The sequence below is a fragment of the Ischnura elegans genome, chromosome 9, assembly GCF_921293095.1.
Source record: "Ischnura elegans chromosome 9, ioIscEleg1.1, whole genome shotgun sequence".
Taxonomy (NCBI): domain Eukaryota; kingdom Metazoa; phylum Arthropoda; class Insecta; order Odonata; family Coenagrionidae; genus Ischnura; species Ischnura elegans.
In genome coordinates, this window is record NC_060254.1 from 23,415,641 (window position 1) to 23,435,922 (window position 20,282).

General features: G+C 36.2%; 1 protein-coding gene across 1 annotated transcript; it reads left to right on the top strand.

Annotated features, from left to right (window-relative positions):
* Positions 1-18,136: 18,136 nt before the first annotated feature.
* On the top strand, positions 18,137-19,893 carry LOC124165949. The gene has a single exon (XM_046543493.1). The coding sequence runs from the start codon at positions 18,438-18,440 to the stop codon at positions 19,638-19,640; it is 1,203 nt and encodes a 400-aa protein (XP_046399449.1). The 5' UTR covers positions 18,137-18,437; the 3' UTR covers positions 19,641-19,893.
* The last annotated feature ends 389 nt before the right edge of the window (positions 19,894-20,282 follow it).

Below are 20,282 nucleotides of genomic sequence, written 5' to 3' on the forward strand. Positions count from 1 at the left end.
CAGTTTTTTCAGAATCATTTATATTCTTGCATGTCTTGTGTTCACAGTATATTGTGGAACAATGAAAATTCGTGCTTGAGAAATAGAATATTGAATTATAAAAAGCTTTGAGCTCCATGCTTGACTTGCTGATGGCTTAGAAGCTACTCGCGTCTTTATTTTAAAATAAGGCTGACTTTGCCTCTTCTTTCCATAGACCACTTCAGAGCTTACGGATGTGAATATTTTCCAGTAATTTTTGATTTAATAGTATACCATCCAGACCTACTGCCATCAGGGACGTCACGCTTCAGTTAATATTTTCATGACGAGAGAAAACGAGAAGATAGTTATACAGAACATTCTAGATTATAAAATGCAAATAATCTCTTTACTTCCACTATAACTAATTCTTAATGCATTGGCCCAATTACGACAACAGCCACTCAAATCTGCGACATATGAGCGATATTTATTTTTACAAACATTTAAGTAGGCTAGCATATTTAAGCCATCATTGGCAGGAAAATTAGGTATCTAATGTGTCGTGTCTTTTAACTGCTTTTTTAGCCTTTAGACGAACACGATTTTCTTTGTTTTGGTTGGCACTACGGCTTTTAGTCTTTCGGTCAGTGTAAGGTTTTACGTGGAATAGTGGGCGCCATTTGTGGAAGCTTTTTGTGTTTACGGTCGGAATAAAACATTCCCAAAATACACTGCAAAATGCATAATTGTTCAGCATGGATCACCCCCAGAAACAGTTCTGTGGCGATGAGGATGGGATTTGTATTCATTTGTATATTACCAGACCTATTTGCTATTTTTATGCATGTGAATTTGTTTCCTCTGATATCAAAATTCCTACCTTTTCACTGTAAAATGTTTTATAGTTTGCGATAAAAAAATATGCTGCATTAATATACTTGCTGAAGTAATTGCTGCTTTTATTTTTTCGTTTATGTTATATAAAGTCACACGCTTTTAATTTTTGGTGAATTTTCGTCTTTAGATTTAAATAATATGTTTTTTTCACGTCGTTGCATACAGGTATCTCTTGTTGTGCAGAAACATAAATCTGTTTTCAATCGGTTCAAAATTACGTTTCTCGGCCGTGGAATTTGGTATTTCAAGGTAAATTCGATTGAGTGCCTCAAATTTCCGGTGAAATACTTCATAAAAGGGGCTGCAATGCATGCACTAAAGTAAAATGATGATTCAATGGAAGAGTTTGGATTGAAACACTCAATTTCGAACAAGACTTTTTGTGCTGATATTTATCTCCATATGTAAGCAATGAATTAGGTGTAAAATAAGTCATGAAGTAAGCTGGAGCTTCTAAATTATCGTATAAACACAAGAGAAGAAAGGAGTGGAAAGTATGAGTTAAAAAAGTTAAATTGGGTTTTTTTTTCTCTTGACCTCAGTTATTAATATTGATTAGTGTCATGGAGAGTCGATCTTTAAGATTAAGTGCAAATTTATCTCCAACTTTTAGACGTATTTTTGCACCTTCATCAGAGATTTTCTTCAATTAATAGACAAATCATATTCATTTCAAAAAATCACTAACGAAGGTATAAAATGGCAAAAGATTTGCATTTAATTCTTCAAGATCTACACTCCAAAGGCACTAATCAAGCTTTTTAAAAAGTTCTTAGTAAAGCGGCAGCGCTGTCTCGGGTGAAAGGAAAAGCTCTCTGTATACAGTTCTAACGGAGGCAAGCATGCGGAAGGGTTGAGAGGGTGTGTGGAGAATTTCGCGGCTGGGTGGTGATGGTTGGTTCACAACGACAGAGATGACGGACTGATAGAGGACTCGAAAGTGCTTGGAAACACTTTAGGAGTGTCAGAGGGCGACTTTGAGGGGTGAGTTAGTTTTGAGGTGCAAGTGGACGAGAGAGGAAGTGGATGAAAGCTTCGGGACGAGTTTTAATGGGAAAACGTGACAAATTTGATTTAGCGTATGTGGAGAGAAAGGGCATTCGGAAACGAGGCCAAAGTGGATGATTTTAAAGGATGAATCTTTGGGGGGAGAACAGTTACTGGTTGGATCATTTTCGACCACATAAAAAAAGAAATTTTCCAAATAGTTTAAAATTAGATATGAAATACACAATACTCATGAGAATCTAAAAAAGTAAATGTTTTTTCGCAGGCTTCCGTAATGTTGAATGAGCGAATGCCACATGAATTCACGTCAAAGGAGGTCACTTGCTCCACGAATTTTATCCTAGATAATGATTTTCGTGATACTGTATATTTTACAGGGACTATTACTTTTTTACTCTCTAAGCTTTTAACAACGATTTTTGGATGCATTACTTCTTTCAAACGAATTTAGTCTAGAAGGATTGTAAAGATTTTCAAGCATTCGTCTCAAATTGGAAATTCCTCGTGTTTCTGTAGGATGCAGATACTTGTACTTTCAGTTACTTTAAAAAAATAAAAGTCGTATTCATTTAAGAAAAAACTCTCTTCGGTGATACTTATAACAATTCTGTTGAAATGATGAACAATTAATTTTTAAATGGTGGACAACACGAACTAAATGCGTCATGAGGAGATTATTTATAGTGAAAATGGTCTGATTGTACTAAAAAGATTATTTTAAATATTTTATGCGATGTGAAATTTTGAAGTATAAAAAATCCTCTCAATCACTCTTCCCAAACCCATTTTTTTCCAATACACGAGTATATTTGTGAGAATCTTTTGGAGTAGTGTCCGAGGATGGCCATATGAGTTGAAACCAGTCGCAAATAAGTTGTATGTTAAATAATAAAGTTTTCGCTTTCATTCGTTTAAAATAACCATTTTATCATCATTAGCCAACCGATCCGTCCCTTTCTACAATTTTTTCTCTATTTCAACGACTTCTTTCACCACCCTCCTTCATCTGCCACCATAAAAAATACCACATGCCTTTTCTTGAACCACCTGCTTACTAAACTTCAATGTCTCTTCATGATCCTTTCATTTTCGGTGGATTTAAAGTGGTAATTATTTCGTTTTTATTGCATAAAAATTCCTTTTTCACTCATTTGAATTCGTTTTTTTTTTATTATACATCTTTATTCCAGCCTCACACTGTGTCAGTTTTATATATATAGCAATCTCACGCACCTGCGGTTTAATCCTTTGAAATCATGTCTTGATTTTTTTATTAAATCATTTCATTTATAAAACCTTACGATGCCATTTTGCGGTTCCATTGTCATCATTACCATCCACCCTTCCAAACTTTCAGGGTAGTTTAATGCGCATAGTGTGTTTATAACAAAGCATCTTATGGGACTATGGTTATCAATACCTTGGTGTAATCAGTCTTAACTGTGTTGCCCTAAAATTCTACGCTTTCAGGCATGATGTAATACGTCGATATTCACCTCTTTTTCTATGAATATGATAATACTCACTTTTGGCTACGGTAAACTAAGGAGTGTTACCGCATCATTTTTTACACTTATTTCTAGGATGGTTTGGTCATTAATATGAATAAAATTAGCTAAAATTCTTATTTAAACTATAATTGCAGTTTCATAACATAAGCTTTCATATTTCACCGCCGAGATTTAAACCCAAACCCGCCGTGCGAGCAATGAGCACTCTAGCCTCCACACCATCCCCATAGCCCATAATTTAAATGGCTTCCACTTTTCAGCGCAATTAAGTCATCAATGGAAGAGCTTGCTAAATTCTCGAATTAAAATATTAATCATTATATGATCTTGTTTTTTCTCGGCGAATATTTCTTATAAATATTTCTCGGGTTTCTAGCCGAGTGAGAATTTTTTGGCCTAACGTTTCGACGGAACACTCTTCCATCGTCCTCAGAGAATTAATGTGCTGCAGGCCTGCCTTCCTGCGCTTATATAGCCTTTCAAACCGAGGGGCATTGTTGTCGCCTTCTGTCCGTTATCTTTTTGATTAACGGGATCCATTCCGTGCTTATCATGTACCCAGAATCGCGATTTACTTTATTCTTCTCCAGCCGGATCTCAATGGCTTCTTTAAGGAGACGATCCCAAAACAAAGGCACCTTAGAGATCAATCGAGCCTCATCGAAAGATATTATATGATCTTCCGTTAGGCTGTGTTCAGCGAGGGCCGATTTCTCCGGATGGAACAGTCTTATACACCTCTTGTGCTCGTGTCTCTATCGTGCGCCCAGTCTCTCCGATGTACACTTTCCCACACTGACATGGGATACGGTAAACTCCAGGTGTTCTGAGTCCCAAGTTGTCCTTCACACGCACTAAATCCCCACGCAGTTTTTGCGGTGGTTTGTGTATAGTTTCAATATTCCGTTTTGCTAGAATCCTCGATATTTTCCCGGCCACAGTTGAGACATAAGGCAGACAAGCTCTTGCTATGGGTTTCTTATCTCTGGAAGGCATATCTGGAACGAGGAAGCTTTCAACGCGGTTATTCTTGTGCTCTGTGTTAGCTCTTAACAGGGCGAGCGAAATCTCTTTCTTCGTATACCCATTTCGGAGGAATGTTTCCCGTAGATGATCTAATTCTTGTGGGAGGCTTTCTTTGTCTGCTATAATATTTGCACGATGCAGGAGGGTAGAGAGAACAGCTCTTTTTTGAGATGGATGGTGGTGACTTTAGCCATTTAGGTACAGGTCAGTGTGTGTTGCCTTCCGATAAACTCGGTGACCTAAAGTTCCGTCCTCCTTTCTTTGGATTAAAATATCGAGGAAGGGTAAACTGTTGTTTTTCTCTATCTCCATCGTGAATTGAATATTTTGATGTTGTTCATTCATGTGTTTCAGGAAATTATGCAGAGCCTTAGATCCATGTGACCAAACAATAAAGGTATCCTCCACATATCGGAAATAGTGTGTCGGTTTATGCGTCGCTGAGGCAAGGGCTTTTTCTTCAAGGGAAACCCGAGAAATATTTATAATTAATCATTATGTTACGATGCTGTAATTAATATTAACTCTCATTTATTACTTGTTTTAGTAAACATTTTCTTGAACCTAATAAATAGAAGATAGTACTTATTAGGGTTTTGAATAATTATGAATAATTTTAACATCTATGTAGTGGATGCGTGTACAAAAATATTTGCTGTTTTAACCTGAATACTATCATTTCTCTCGAAGAATCTCCTGGGATGAGTTTGTATGTTAGATCGTTGAATTTGATAGGTACTTTTTGGTGTGAAACTCATACAGAACCTCGAATCGAAGGTTTGGAACTATTAGGTAGGGTGGTGCTATTGTAACTCATTTAGGCTACCGTATTATAATTTCGTATATCTTTTAAATAACATATTTCTTGATCTTTTCAAAAAAAAACTCTGAGGCATAATTCCACTCCACTCCATCATGGATCCGAATATTTTTACCAAGCACTGCCTTGTTAAATTACATATTAAATTGTTTTCCCATTCTCCTATTGTGATTTGGGTATTTTAAGAAATGGCAAGAACTTAAGTAATATAACACTATACCATTATGAATTTCCTGTTTTTATTTAGCAGTAACAGGAGTTGGCTATACATATTTTGCAATGAATATATCAAGTGAATGTGTGCGCAGTCACGCACAGATGTGCAAATTTACCATTAAATTGGCCATCGATTAATCGAAAACATCAACGGTTCTTTTAGAAAAAACACAGTATGTAGAAAATATGTTTCATATTCATTCGAGAAACACTAAATACACATTTGAGCTGTAGAAAAAAATTCCAAATAATCTACTTACAGTGCATACTTGAATTTTTAGCAGTGAAAATTGACAATTGCACGCTCATCAAAGTTTTGGGGATCAGCGCTTGGCGTCGACTATACGGCGTCACTAAAATTTTTGAGACAGATCAATTGTTGGAGATGCTTTCTAGATGATAGAGGGTGTTCTTCGATTTTACCGGCCTTAAAGAGCCTTTCACATTGGACGGATGACTTTATCATAGGCCGGTAGAGAAGCTGCTGAAATCAAACGAAATGGTCAAGATCGAAGTTGAAAAATCGAGCATTGATCGAAAATCGAATATCATGGCTCGATCTCGATCACCTCGATCTTTGACTATTGCCCCGTTCAGATTACGATCGTCCCAAGATCGTCCTAACGATAGTTGGCGGAACTAGTGGTGTGAGTGCATGTCCGGACAACAGTACACTAAGTTCCGCACGTTGCCACTTTACTATGGTTAGGCGCTGCGAAACCGGAAGAGGAAGTGACAAGAGAAAGACAAAAATTTTGTGAAGCTCCCATCTCTTTATTTTTGGATTGTCCAAACAAGGAAGAATATGGGCGGAAGAATAATTATACGTTAAATATACATTGAACAGAGTAATATTTTAATCCTACATACCTCAACAGCTTTGCTCACCGTCAGGTTCTCATTCACTCTAGATTTCAGCACTGAAAGGCAGCAAAGGTTTTAACCATCGTAGAGCGAATGTACGATAGTTCCAGCGATCGCTAGAACAATCGCAGTCTGAACGAGGCATATTAAAATTCGATTTTCGAATCGATTTCGATTTTAGATTTTGATCGTAATCTATTTTTTCATCTCTAGGGTAATCCTCTTTCATTTCATGTGCACCCATACCCCACCCTATCTCCTTCCCCCTTCCCTTGAGCCTTACCGTGAATCCATCCGCCAGCGCAAATTTCATCCCTAGTCCTCACCCTGCCGCATTATACATTCTTTCCCCCTCGGGGCTCCAGTGCAAACATTTCAAAGAGAGCGCAAAGCAGATGAAAATTTAAATTCACGCAAAATTAGATTCCATGACGGAAAAGCTCTGTGTGTTTCCCCAGGGCGTTGTTTCTTTCATCAAAATACATTCTGAAGGGGATGCCAACTGTGCGGAATTCAATTCCGAAAACATGAGTCAAAACGAATGCGAACATAATTGGTTCTGTCGCTTGAAGGGCTCTTACTGCAGGCCATTGGTCAAATAGACCGTTGAAATCACCGTACTGCTACTGTATTGTAACTGATGTAGAAGAGATTTTCATTTTGCGTTGCATTTATATATATACTCGTATCATGCAGTAGCACAATATTATTGTAGTGGAGCTAATGATTGTTCTATGAAATAGTATATTAAATCCATTCATTGCTTCGAATACATTAACTATCCCTTATCATTTTTTGTTTGTTATATCTCAACTTGATTCGATTTGTTTAACTAGATAAATTTCCAACAAATTTCACTATCTGTAGTGCGAGTTTCAATAGTTTTATTGGAAAGGCGCCTAAATTTCTCTTCTTCACATTATTGAAAAATGCATTTCTTTGGAGTCCTGGAGCATCTCCGATTAGTGATTATTTTTGTATTCGTGTAGAATTTACGTTTATTGCTTCAATCGCACAATTTATAATAACTGATACCGCCCTGCAAATGAAATGGCACTGCCAATATGGTTAGCATTCAACCCCTGTATGGTCAACCCCTGTCATGTTCTATGCATCGATTACCCTTGTTAATAAATATTGCCAGGCAAATTCTCTGCCACGTAGTATATTGTACTAGTCACATGTAGTGACCTCGTATCAGCATTTGTATTTCATAGCGTTAAAATGTGGAATTTTATAGCAATAAATAAATAGCATTAGCATTTTTCCACAGAATTATTTATGGTAAGGCTAGTTTCGACACAAAGACGGAACTGTCACGCGCAAACTTATGTACCTATCAATATCGGTCTTATAACCATCCTGGGTAACCATGGGTGCCAACCCGCGAAAAAACTGTATTGCTGTATTAAGAGGAAAATAAAAGAGAATAAAATAGATGAAAGGCATGCATCAACTAAGGTTTAAAATATTGCATCTTAATGTATATTCTTCTATTCACCCTAGCAGTTCTCGCGTTACCTTAATTTGAGAGTAATACTTTCAGATATTTATAAAATTTGACTAAATACAGGCCTGGCCTCTCGTGTTTATCAAAGTATACATCACTTACTCCAGGAAATAAATCTTTCTACGCAAAACTCCTGAAGCGTACTATATTTTAATCGTTCAACTGAAGTGAAGACATTAAAATTGACCATTTAACAAAAGTTTTCTCCTATATATTGTCGTCTCGCATTTTTTCATTTCTGAACATATAAAATTGAGTGTAATGCAACGATATTTTCTATGGTAATGTCGTTTCGAATTTTTATTTCTACCTTAAAATAGACTTTGTAGCATAAATGTTCACCTTTATATTGTCAGTTCGCATTTTTATTTCTGGTTATACAAAAGTGAGTTTAACAGAAAGATATTTTCTTTGGTAATGCCGTTTCGAACTTTTATTTCCTACCTTAAAATTGAGCTTATTTTCACCTTTATATTGACAGTTCGCATTTTCATTTCTTAACAGATAAAATTGCGTTTCAAACAGCAAAATTTTCTTTGGTTATGTCGATTCGAATTTTTATTTCCAACCTTAATATTGAGTTTCTAACATATATTTTCACCTCAATATACTCACTTCTCATTTTTATTTCTGAGCATAAAAATTTGAAATTATAACCAGGATTTATACTTCTATGTTGACTTCTCGAATATTTATTTCTGAGCATTAAATTAGGGGTTTAATATGTATATATATGATATTATCCATGGTAATGTAGTTGCGATATTTTTATTACAGGCCCTATAATTGGGTTAACATCTTATATTTTCAACTCTATACTGTGGTTTGAATTTGTATTTCTGAGCACATAAAATTGAGTTTAACACAACGAAATATTATTTATTTATGTCGTTTCGAATTTTAAATTCCTACCTTAAAATTGAGTTCATAACTTAGAAATTCACCTCTATATTGTCAGTTCGCATTTTTATTTGTAAGCATAAAAATTTGAGATTATAAAAAGGTATTTAAGGTATATTGTCAGTTCGTATTATTATTTTCCTGTACATTAAAAATTTAGTTTAAATCCTTTAGAAATTTTACTTCCGACCTAAAAATTGACTTTATAGAATTAATTTTCTCCTATATATTTTCTCGCATTACTATTTCTGAGCATAAAAATTCGAGAATATAACAAAGATTTATACTTCTATATTATCGTCTAATATTTTTATTTCTGATATTAAAAATTAATTAATTTTCATGCGGTACTTTTCACAAGCCGCCTATAGTTTCATGATATCGCATTCCTCAGTAGGCGGTGTAGTGGTGAGCGTTAACGGCTACCACCCGGGGGACCAGGGTTCCAGACTTCGTGGTGGTTGTATATTTTTTTGTCTTCATTGTGATCAAACGGCGTCAACTTTTTCATTAATTTTAATTGCGACAAGCATAGACATGAGACTATTTTTTATCAACATAACGTTTAGGTATTTAAGCAGTGTCATTTTCAACGCGGATAAGTGAAGGCTCCACTTTCTACTCTCCTCAAAAATATACCGAAAGGTTAACGGGGGGCTAAAACAGTGGCTTTTTTTCGAAGAAATGACATTTGCTGGCGGGCATCTTGTTATTATATTGGATGGCCTACGGAAGATTTTGGGAAGCGGCGAGCACAAGACACATTTGGTGTAATTGGTGCTTTTAACCCTCTAGCGGGCGCGACTGTTATTTCTACACAACCGGGCGAATGGCGTACTTTGCCCATGTTATGTGCATACATGATAACACTCGATTAAAAAAAATTAATCTTTATTTGTAGAGATTAGTAAAATCTTGTGTATAGGTAATACAGATATAAAGGTACACAGGTGGTACACGGCCGGTCGCGCGGCGTAATTTATACGCCACGTGTGACGGGTTCCTCTTGCTGATCTAAAAAAATTAGTTACAATGCCTCGAACTTTGAAAACTCGCAACATAGGCAGTCAAAGTACATTGCTGTTGTTATACCACGCTTGTGGCATTTCCCATCGCCCCACTGGTATTATGCAGCTCCATGGCTTGCTTCTCTCTGTAGCTGTCGCTCCAGGGCCTTCAGGCTTGTGGAGTTGAAAACCACAGAAATAGGCTGCACCTATGTCTGCTGTTGCGAGTGCGTATGCTGCTTCTGCCGTGACGGTAACATTCCGCCAGTTGCTGTCTGCTGGTATGTCGGGCTCGGGTAGTGTTCGTACGATTTGTACTTCTCCTCCGTTTGAGCTCATTGACCCTATGTTCACTCGTTCGTTCCTAAAGGTTGAAAATGTCCCTATGATGTCGGACAGTTGCCTCAAGTAACCGAGGTTGAACCGGGTATCTTTGACGTACTCTGCGAACTGGTTGTCACGTATGTCGTGGCCTTGCAGTCGGGCTATAATCTCTGGTCTTACGAGCCCTGTTGCTTTGGACCCGCACAGATTTGCAGAGAATGCCGTGTGTTCTGGCTTTGCAACGCGGTAGTTTGGTTGGACCGCTGCTCCTCCTTGTGGCCGTAACGCCATCAACACGTCTCCGGCTATACCCAAACAAGGATATTCTTCGAAGAGGTTGTGTGTATCGGCGTTGATCTCGGTAGCATGATAGCCGCCGTAACCTTGCGCTGCTGAAACTGGCATAGCTGGTATGTCCAATTCCGTTCTCTTTCCTCCCTTGTCACAGACGTCGCCAATCTGGCTCAGTACCGTGTAGAAAGGTTGTGGAACGTTGAACACATCATCTGCTGTTGCCTTTCGTATGTCTTTTTCCGCTGACGTGAGCGTGGTTCGTCCCTGTTTGCATCTGATGTCAACAAGCCGCAACCATGTTAGAGCTGTGAAGTAGTAGCTTAGCTCGTTTGGATCAATGGTTCGATCCAGCTGCTTCTCATATGGCTGGTATGCTCGGTAGACCTCGTGCGCAATGTCTGGGATCTTGCTCAGGTTTGTCGCGAAATTTTGTCTTGGGTAGATCGGGTATACAGACACGTCAACACCGAATATCGCTTCTGAGATGATACTCTCGTTGCGTTGTGGTGTGGGTGTTTGTGGATGATTCACAAGTGATGGTGCTGGCAGCTCTGGTGACTTTGGGCCGGGCTTGCTTGCGCTTGGCTTAGCTGGTGCCTTTTGGCCGCGTGTCGACGTCCTTGCCTGGAACTTCTCAATTGAAAAGTTCTCCTTCTTCCCCTTGTAGCTGGGTGCGATTTTGCGAATCTCTTCCTCTGTGAATACCTGTTTCTCCGCCATGTTTTGATATCTGCTTTTCTCTTTTGAGATGCTTTGATACCTGTCGATGATTTTCCTTTACTAGGACCAGAACGACAAACTGGGACCATTGAGACCATTCTAGCCCAGAATGTACGTACGATGTTGAAATCCTTGGCTTTCGAAGATTGACGTATTTTATACGCCACCACGCCCGGTCCATGGTCATCAACTTGTATTTCATCCTATTTGTTAATGGAAATTATATTTCGGAATGGTTCTTTTAGCACATAGGTACTGTGTAAGTAAACTCCCTTTGGAGTAAAAAGAATTACAAGTGTTCGAGAAATATGGCATTTTATAATCGTTTTGTGTTCTTATTAATTATGTCTGTACGCATGTTGTTGATCGCCGCGAGCCTTTAATGGCATGTGCTCACGCAAGAGTGGTTTTCATTTTTAATGTGGAAATTGATTAGTAATGTAAATGTAATAAGTAATGAAAAATTAACACTTTGGCGCACACCAACCATTGCTAGTGCAGTCGTCGTATCTCCGTGTTTGTAATGACACTGCTTAAATACCTAACGCCATTATGGTGATAAAAAAGTAGTCTCATGTCTATGCTTGTCGCAATTAATATTAATGAAAAAGTTGACGCCGTTTGATCACAATGAAGACAACAAAATATACAGCCACCACGAAGTCTCGAACCCTGGTCCCCCGGGTAACCAGTACCCCACTCGACCCGCCTTGGACGGTGCGATATCATGGAAGTATACTCGGCTTGTGAAAAGTACCGCATGAAAATTAATTAATTACAGCCAAACTAAGGCCCATTCAACGGAACCACTACTAGTTCAGGGATGTGTTCACCATTCCGAAGGCCATAAAAAACACGGCATAGAAAAAGGTGGAGCAAGTTTCGTGGTCTCCCCTTGTGAGCTTAAAATTATGAGATTATAACAAGGATTTTTACTTCCATATTGACGTTTCTTATTTTTATTTCTGTGCATTTAATATTAAAATTAACACAATGGTATTTTCTTTGGTAATAACTTTTCGAATTTTATCTTTCCGACTTTAAAATTGAGTTTATAATATAAAATTTTCAATCTTCTTTTTCATGTCGCATTTTTATTTCTGAACATAAAAGATTCTAACAAGGATTTCTACTTCTGTACTATTATCGAGCATTCCTATTTCTGAGAATATAAAAATGAGTTTAACCCAACAACAGCATCTTTGGAATATCTTTTTTTTAAGTAATATTAAGTCTTAAGTAGTTATTTTTTCTACCTTAAAATTGATATCTCAACTTAAATTTTCGCCTCTACTTTGTCAGTTCGCATTTTTATTTCTCAAATTTAATATTTGAGATTACAACAAGGTGTTTTACTTGTATATTGTCGTCTCACACAAAGAGGATGTTCGGGAAAGTGGGAGAAAGTAGATGGGAGCGTGATAAGAGATGGGAATGGACTCGGTGGTGGCGGCCAAAGTAGGAGGCTTTAAGTGAAGAAATGGGTATTAAGGTACATGGATGGGTTTTTTTGTGAAAATTAATACAGTAATATACGTTAAGTTATGGCCTTTTGATAGTAAATAATTTTAATTTGGTAGTTGCTGGACTTCGTGATGGTAGGGAAAGTAGAAGGATTGAGGTGAGGAAATGGGTATTAAGATGGATGGATATATTTTTCGTAAATTTACGTACACTTCCTGAGCATTAATAATTGATTTCAACACAACCTTATTTTATTTGGTAAACTCGTCTCGAATTATTATTTCCGACCTTAAAATTGAGTTTAAAGCAAAAAATTTCAGCCCTATGTATTCAGTTCGCATTTATATTTCGGGGCATAAAAGTTTGAGATTATAACAAGGATTTTTACTTTCCTATTGCCGTGCCGCATTTTATTTTCTGAGCATGAAAAATTTAGTTTAACACAATAGAATTTTCTTAGGTATTGTCGTTTCGATTTTTTTATTTCCTACCTTAAATTTAAGTTTATAACTTAGATTTTACCTATATATTGTCAGAATGCATTTTTATTTCTGAGCATAAAAATTTAAGATCATAACAAGGATTTCACTTTTTTATTGACGTCTCCCATATTTATTTCTGAGCATAAAAAATTAAGTTTATAATGTAAGTTTTTCGCTGTATATTGTAAATTCATATTTTTATTTCTGAGCATAAAAATTGAGTTTAAAACAACGATATTTTTTTTGGTAATGTCTTTTCGAATTTCTAATGCCGACGATAAAAATGAGTTAATGACATAGATATTCAACTGTGTATCGTCATCTCGCATTTTATTCCTTAGATAAAACTTAGTTTAACACAACGATATTATAAGAGGTAATGTCGTTTGGAATTTTTATTTCCGTCCTTAAAAATGAGTTTGTAACCTAATGTTTTCTAAATGTAAAGTTACCATTTATATATCTGAGCATAAAAAATTGAAATTATAACAAGAGCTTTGACTTCTATATTGTGGTATCGCAAATTGCGAGCATTAAAAATTGAGTTAAAGGCAACGATATTTTCTTTGGTATTGTCATTTCGAATTTTAATTTCCTACTTTAAAATTTAGTTTATACCTTAAATTTTCTCCACCATATTATCGGTTCAATTTTTATTTCTAAGAATAAAGATTTAAAGTGATTATAAGGATTTTTAATTCCATATTGTCCTCTATAATATTTCTTTATGTGCATAAAAAATTTAGCATTAAACTAAGATATTTTCCTTGGTAATATCGTTTCGAATTTTTATGTACGACATTTAAATTGTGTTTATAATATAAATTTTCTGCTGTATATTGTAAATTCATATTTTTATTTCTTAGCGAAAACAATTGCGATTATGACAAGAATTTTTACTTCCATGTTGACGTTTCTTATTTCCATTTCTCTGCATTAAAAATTGAAATTAACATAAAAATATTTTCTTTCGTAAAATCTTTCGAATTTTTTCTTTCCGACCTTAACATTGAGTTTATAACAAAATTTTCAATCTTATTTTTCATTTCGAATTTTTATTTCTGAGCATAAAAATTTGTGACTCCAATAAGGATTTTTACATATATATTTCAGTCGAGCATTTTCGAGCACAGTCAAGCGAGTTTCAGAACATAATAAAATGAGTTTAACCCTACTTCATATTCTTTGGAATGTGTTAAGTAATTTTTTTCCTACCTTAAAATTGATATCTCTACTTAAATTTTCACATCTATATTGTTATTTCGAATTTTTATTATGGCTTAAAAATTTTAGATTGCAACAAGGTATACTTTTTACTTGTAAATTATCCACTCACATTTTTATTCTTGAGCATTGATAATTGATTTCAACAAAACGTTATTTTAATTGCCCATGTTGTTTCAAATTTTTATTTCCGACCTTAAAATTTAGTTTATAGTATTAATTTTCACCTTTATATATTCAGTTCGCATTTATATTTCGGAGCATAAAGGTTTGAAATTATAACAAGGATTTTATACTTCTATAATATCCTCTAATATTTTTATTTCTGAGGTTAAAAATTTGAGTTAAATGCATTGACATTTTCTTTGGTTACCAATTTTTATTTCCGACTTTAAAATTTAGTTCATAATATAAGTTTTCACCCCTATATTGTCAGTTCGAGTTTTTATTTCTGAGCTTAAAATTTTGAGATTATAACAAGGAATTTTACTTCCACATTGGCGTTTCTTATTTTCATTTCTATGCTTTAAAAATTGAAATAAACACAATGATATTTTCTTAGGTAATATCTTTTCAATTTTTTTCTTTCCGACATTAAAATTGAGTTTATAACATGTAATTTTCCATGTTTAATACCAGGTCGCATTTTTATATCTGGGCATAAACTTTTAAGATTCTTACAAGGATTTTGATTTCTATATTATTGTCGAGCAGTCTTAGTTCTCAGCATAAAAAATGAGTTTAACCCAACAAATTTTATTCAAATTATCTTTAACTTTTTGACAACCTCTTTTATTACCTAGTTTGATGAAATACGGTCACCTCTACTATGGCGCTGTTTTATAGTATTATTTATCTCTCCGAATCGGAATTACATACAACTCAGGAAGCTGATTTCCACTGATTAACTGTTGAGATAAGTGTTAACAATCATCCCATTTTTTAGAGTTTGCTCTCGATTTTCGCCGCTGATTGATATATTTGCACTAGCAGGCGGGAAGTAATGACGCAGAAAATGTAAAGTTAACGCAAAACACAAGTCCCAAAAAACAGACTTTTAATTGTACAAATACGTTTCAGTTCTAGAGTCAGTATTTAAAAGAAATAAATTCATATTAAGGACCTTTTTATTTGCGTACTAGCCATGTAAATAAATAGGAGACAAGGGCTAGCGTTAGTGCAGCCACCTATAATCAACACCATTGCAGGGCGAGAGTAAGGACGACATCGCATACCGTTACGACGGCTGGGGATTTGAAATGGGCTGAGCTTAACGCAACGACATTTTCTTTGGTAAAGTCGTTACGAATTTTTATTTCCTACCATTAAATTGATTGTATAACATAAAATTTCATCTATTCAGTTAGCATTTTTATCTCCGAGTAAAACAATTTGAGATTATAAAAAATATTTATACTTATATATTGTTATCTCTTGAAGGACAGGAAGGGAAAAAGGGCAAGGGACGGCCCCAAATGAGTTATATAGGACAGGTTATAAAGGATGTAAAAGAGAATAAATATGTAGCTATGAAGAGATTAGCGGATAGGAGAGAGAAATGGAGAGCTGCGTCAAACCAATCTTAGGATTGTTGACTAATGATGATGATTGTTATCTCGCATTTTTATATCCGAGCATAAAAAATTAACTTTTACACAACGACATTTTCTTTGGTAAGGTCATTTCAAGTTTTAATTTTCTACCTTAAAATTGACTTCATACCTTATATTTTCACCTCTATTTTGTCAGTTCGCATTTTTATTTCTGAGCATAAAAAATTGAGTTTAATACAACGATATTATCTTTGGTTAAGTCATTTTGAACTTTGATTTCAAAACCTAAAATTAAGGTTAAAACATAAAATGTCACCTCTATATTGTCAGTTGGGATTTTTATTTCTGAGTATAAATATTTAGATTATAAAAAAATATTTTATTTGTACTTTCTCGTCTCAGATTTTTATTTCTGAGCAGAATAATTTGAGTATAACACATATGATTTCTCTTTAGTTATGTCGTTTCGAATTTGTATTTTCGACCTTAAATTTGAGTTCATAACTTTCACCTCATAATTGTCAGTTTGCATTTTTATTTCTGAACATAAAAGTTTAAGGTTATAACAAGGATTTTTAAGTCTCGTATTTTACTTAATTTTTCACCTCATTATTGGCAGTTTGCAATTTTATTTCTGATCATAAAAATTTGAGATTAAAACAAGGATTTTTAATTCCATATTGACGTCTCTTATCTCATTTCTTTGCATTAAAAATTGAAATTAACACAATGATATTTTCTTTGGTAATAACTTTTCGAATTTTTTCTTTCCAACCTTAAAATTGAGTTTATACTCGTAACATAGAATTTTCAATCTTCTTTTTCATGCCGCATTTTTATTTCTGAACATAAAAACTTAAAATTCTAACATGGATTTTTACTTCTATATTATTGTCGAGCAATATTTTTTCTGAGCATAAAAAAATGAGTTTAAACCAACCGCAGCTTTTTTAGAATGTCTTAAGTAAATTTTTTTCCTACTTTAAATTGAGATCTTAAATTTTAATCTCTATACTATCAGTTCGCATTTTCAGTTATCAAATTAAATATTTGAGAATACATCAAGGTATTTTACTTGTATATTGTCGTCTCATATTTGTATTACTGAGCGTTGATAATTCATTTCAACACTGCGTTATTTTCTTTAATAATATCGTTTCGCACCTACGACTATCACCTACGCATATCTACGACCCTAAAATTGAGTTTATAATATATGTTTTCCGCTGAAATTATAACAAGGACCTTCACTTCCATATGGACGTCACTTATTTTTATTTCTGAGCATTAAAAATAGAAATTACAAAATGACTTTATTTTGGTAATATCTCTTCAAATTTCTTCTCTTCGACCTAAAAATTGAGTTTATAACATAATATTTTCCATCTTTAATTTCGGGTCTCCTTTTCATTTCTGAGAATAAAAATATCAGATTCTAACAAGAAGTTTTACTTCTATATTTATGTATTTTTCAAGCATTCTTAATTCTGTGCATAAAAATGAGTTTAACCCCTTAATCAGCTCTTTTTTTTCTAAGCATGAAAATTTGATAATATTAAAAAGCATTTTAATTGTTTATTGTCATCATACATTTTTATTTCCTATCATAAAAAATTAAATGTAGCACAACGGTGTTTTCCCTTACTTATATAGTTTCGAATATTTAGTTCCGACTTTAAAATTGACTTTTTATAACATATATTTTATCCCCTTTATTATCAGGTTGAAATTTATTTCAGAGCATAAAAATTTGAGATTATAACAAAATAATATATATATGTTGTCATAATAGTAATATATGCTATTATTATGACAATATACTTATTATTATGACAATATAGAAGTATATTGTCATAATATGTAGAAGAATATTGTCATAATAATAATATATATATTGTGACCAATCCGGTGTTCGCCCCGGTACTGCTAGCGCCAGCGGCCGGGATCGGAACTAAGAGCAGTTCAGAAAACCAAGAGAGGGCGGACGGAGAGAACGGGCAGTCAGACGGAGGAGGTGCACGAAGGCGGACGGAGAAGGTGCACGCAGTCAGACGGAGGAGGTGCACGCCGGCGGACGGGGAAGGTGCACGCGGACAGACGGAGAAGAGGCTTTTTTCACGGAAGAGTCGGCCTCACCTGGGGAACCACATCCCGGGATTTTGTTCTTGTCTTTCGTTTTTTCAGGCTTATAAGTCTGGTTGCTTGTATTCAGTGTTCAATTTAATATATCCAAATTGAAAAGGAGTCTCTTTCATTCCACAATTTTCTCACCAACGACCGGCAGGCAACCCACGAACCCAACCCGAGAGAGAGAGAGAGGAGTCTGGTTACATTTGGCGCCCAACTCGCGGCCGAAACCGGTACGTTTCTAAATCTTTATTTTGTGAAATCTTCTTTAATTTACTGTGAAAACGGCACGAAATTTTGGCTCATCGGTGGTGTAGGCACCAATTAGCATAGGATTTGAATGTCCCATAAAATGCTACCTTTTTTCCACGGCCCAAACCCATAACCTGTAGTGAAGTCTCCCTGACGGGCCTCTGGGAGTGAAGTAATTGTTTTACCTATCCTTTTTATTTTGGTGGGGTAAATTAGATTAGGCTGAGATTCGTGCGTAGTCGTGCCGTTCCGTTAGTGTTATTCAGTGCTGGCAATGGCCACGTATCGGGGAAGAAGGGAGGAATCATCGGACGATGATACTTTTAGTTCACCGCACCAAATCAGTACGGCGTTAAAAAAGATGTCACTTGAAGACCACGTGTCTACCCCCGTGGTCACGGGCACGCGCGTCGAGGACGGGCAACAGGCCATCCACGCACAAGGCGTAGACCGCGAACTAAAAGATTTACTCGTAAGTGTATTGAATAATCAGACCGCATTAATCCGGGATATCAGGGATGAAGTGAAAAGAAGTTCTGATAGAGTCACGTCCGAAATGGTCTCGCAAAGTGAGAGGTTGCACGGTATTAGCATGCGATTGAATGAGACGGACCGTGGGAATGTAGTAGAGGGAGAGAATAGGAACGAGATAGGACGGAATTTGAATCAGCCCTTATTTGTGCCTCCACCGAACTGTCTCTCTAGACCCACGTTTCGAGCCCGGCATTTTGAGCATCCCGTAAGTTTTATTCGCAAAGTTGAGGAATATATATGTTTTTATTCCATTCCTACGCGGCAAAGTGTGATTCTGGCAACAAATATGCTTGAGGGAGCCGCGAAAGATTGGGTAGATACGCTATATCCTCCGCTAGAAGATTTTCATGATTTCAAAACGAGGTTTTTGGAACGATTTTGGAATCGGGAAGCTCAATTTCAGCATAAATTAAAGCTGTTGACTGGATCATTCGACATACATCGACATGGCCGAATGTCTGATTATTTTATGGAACAGGTTAGAGCTGCTAAACTTTGTGAACCGCCGATGGAGGACGACGAAATCATTTATTCTGTCGCAAGGCATTTCCACCCCACAATTCAAAATTTGATATACACGGCAGGAGAGTTGACCATTAATAAAATGAGGGATCTCTTAAGCTATTATGATACCACAAGTGCAATGCAACGCGAGGGGCCACGTGGGTCGGACGGCCATCAGCCATATCGTGGATCACTTCAAACGAGCGAGGCTCATTCAAATCCATCCCGCAATTGGTATAATACGCGAATGGGCGAGGGTGCGAGGGGAAACAACCGTTTCACCGCTCGCGAGGACGACCCAAACCGCCCGCGCGGTGAAATTGGGTGTGTTCCTCGGCAGAATGACATTTCAACACGGGGTAGGGGCGTGAGGGACCCTGTAGATTTAAACTTAACCCGTTTGGATTGCCCAGATCCCCAATGCCAAACGATGACTTAAAGGCGGATCTACCAACCGTGCTATCTTTTCAGCTGGAGGGAGACCCCTACGATGATTTAATATGGGAGAGAGAACGCGAACCTGAAGTGCTTAAATGTCCTATGATGGAAGTTGAATGCTATGGAACGAACGTAGAAGCTTTGTTAGACACGGGTAGTTCGATCTCCGCAATATCAGAGGAGTTATGGGTGGAACTCTCGTCAAAAAGAAACGACATTCCTCTCTTTCCCATGTGTAAGTCGCACATAATTTGCGCGAACGGTAAAAAATCGATGCCGATTCGAAAACAGGTGTTACTCCCATTGCGGATTGAAAACCGAGAAATCGAAGTTGTTTGTTTAGTAATCAATCACTTGATACGACCTTTAATTTTGGGAGTAGATTTTTTGTCCAAGTTTCGCGTTGAAATTGATTTCCAGGATAATGGGGTAGACATTAAAATCCCGTCTGACGAGTTCGCAGAAGCATGCGCCGTAAAAACTGCCGAATCATTTAAGGAAAAGCTCAACGTCATCCAAGACGAAGGGATGCCGCTGAATACGAAAAATCCGAAGCCTAGCGGGGACGACCGTGTTGAAGGAACGCTCAATGAACTCCTCGAGGAGTTCGAAAATCTATTTTCAGAAAAACCGGGGTTGGTTC

Excerpts from the sequence above, each read along its gene's own strand:
- LOC124165949 (XM_046543493.1), top strand. The coding sequence starts at position 18,438 with ATGGCCACGTATCGGGGAAGAAGGGAGGAATCATCGGACGATGATACT.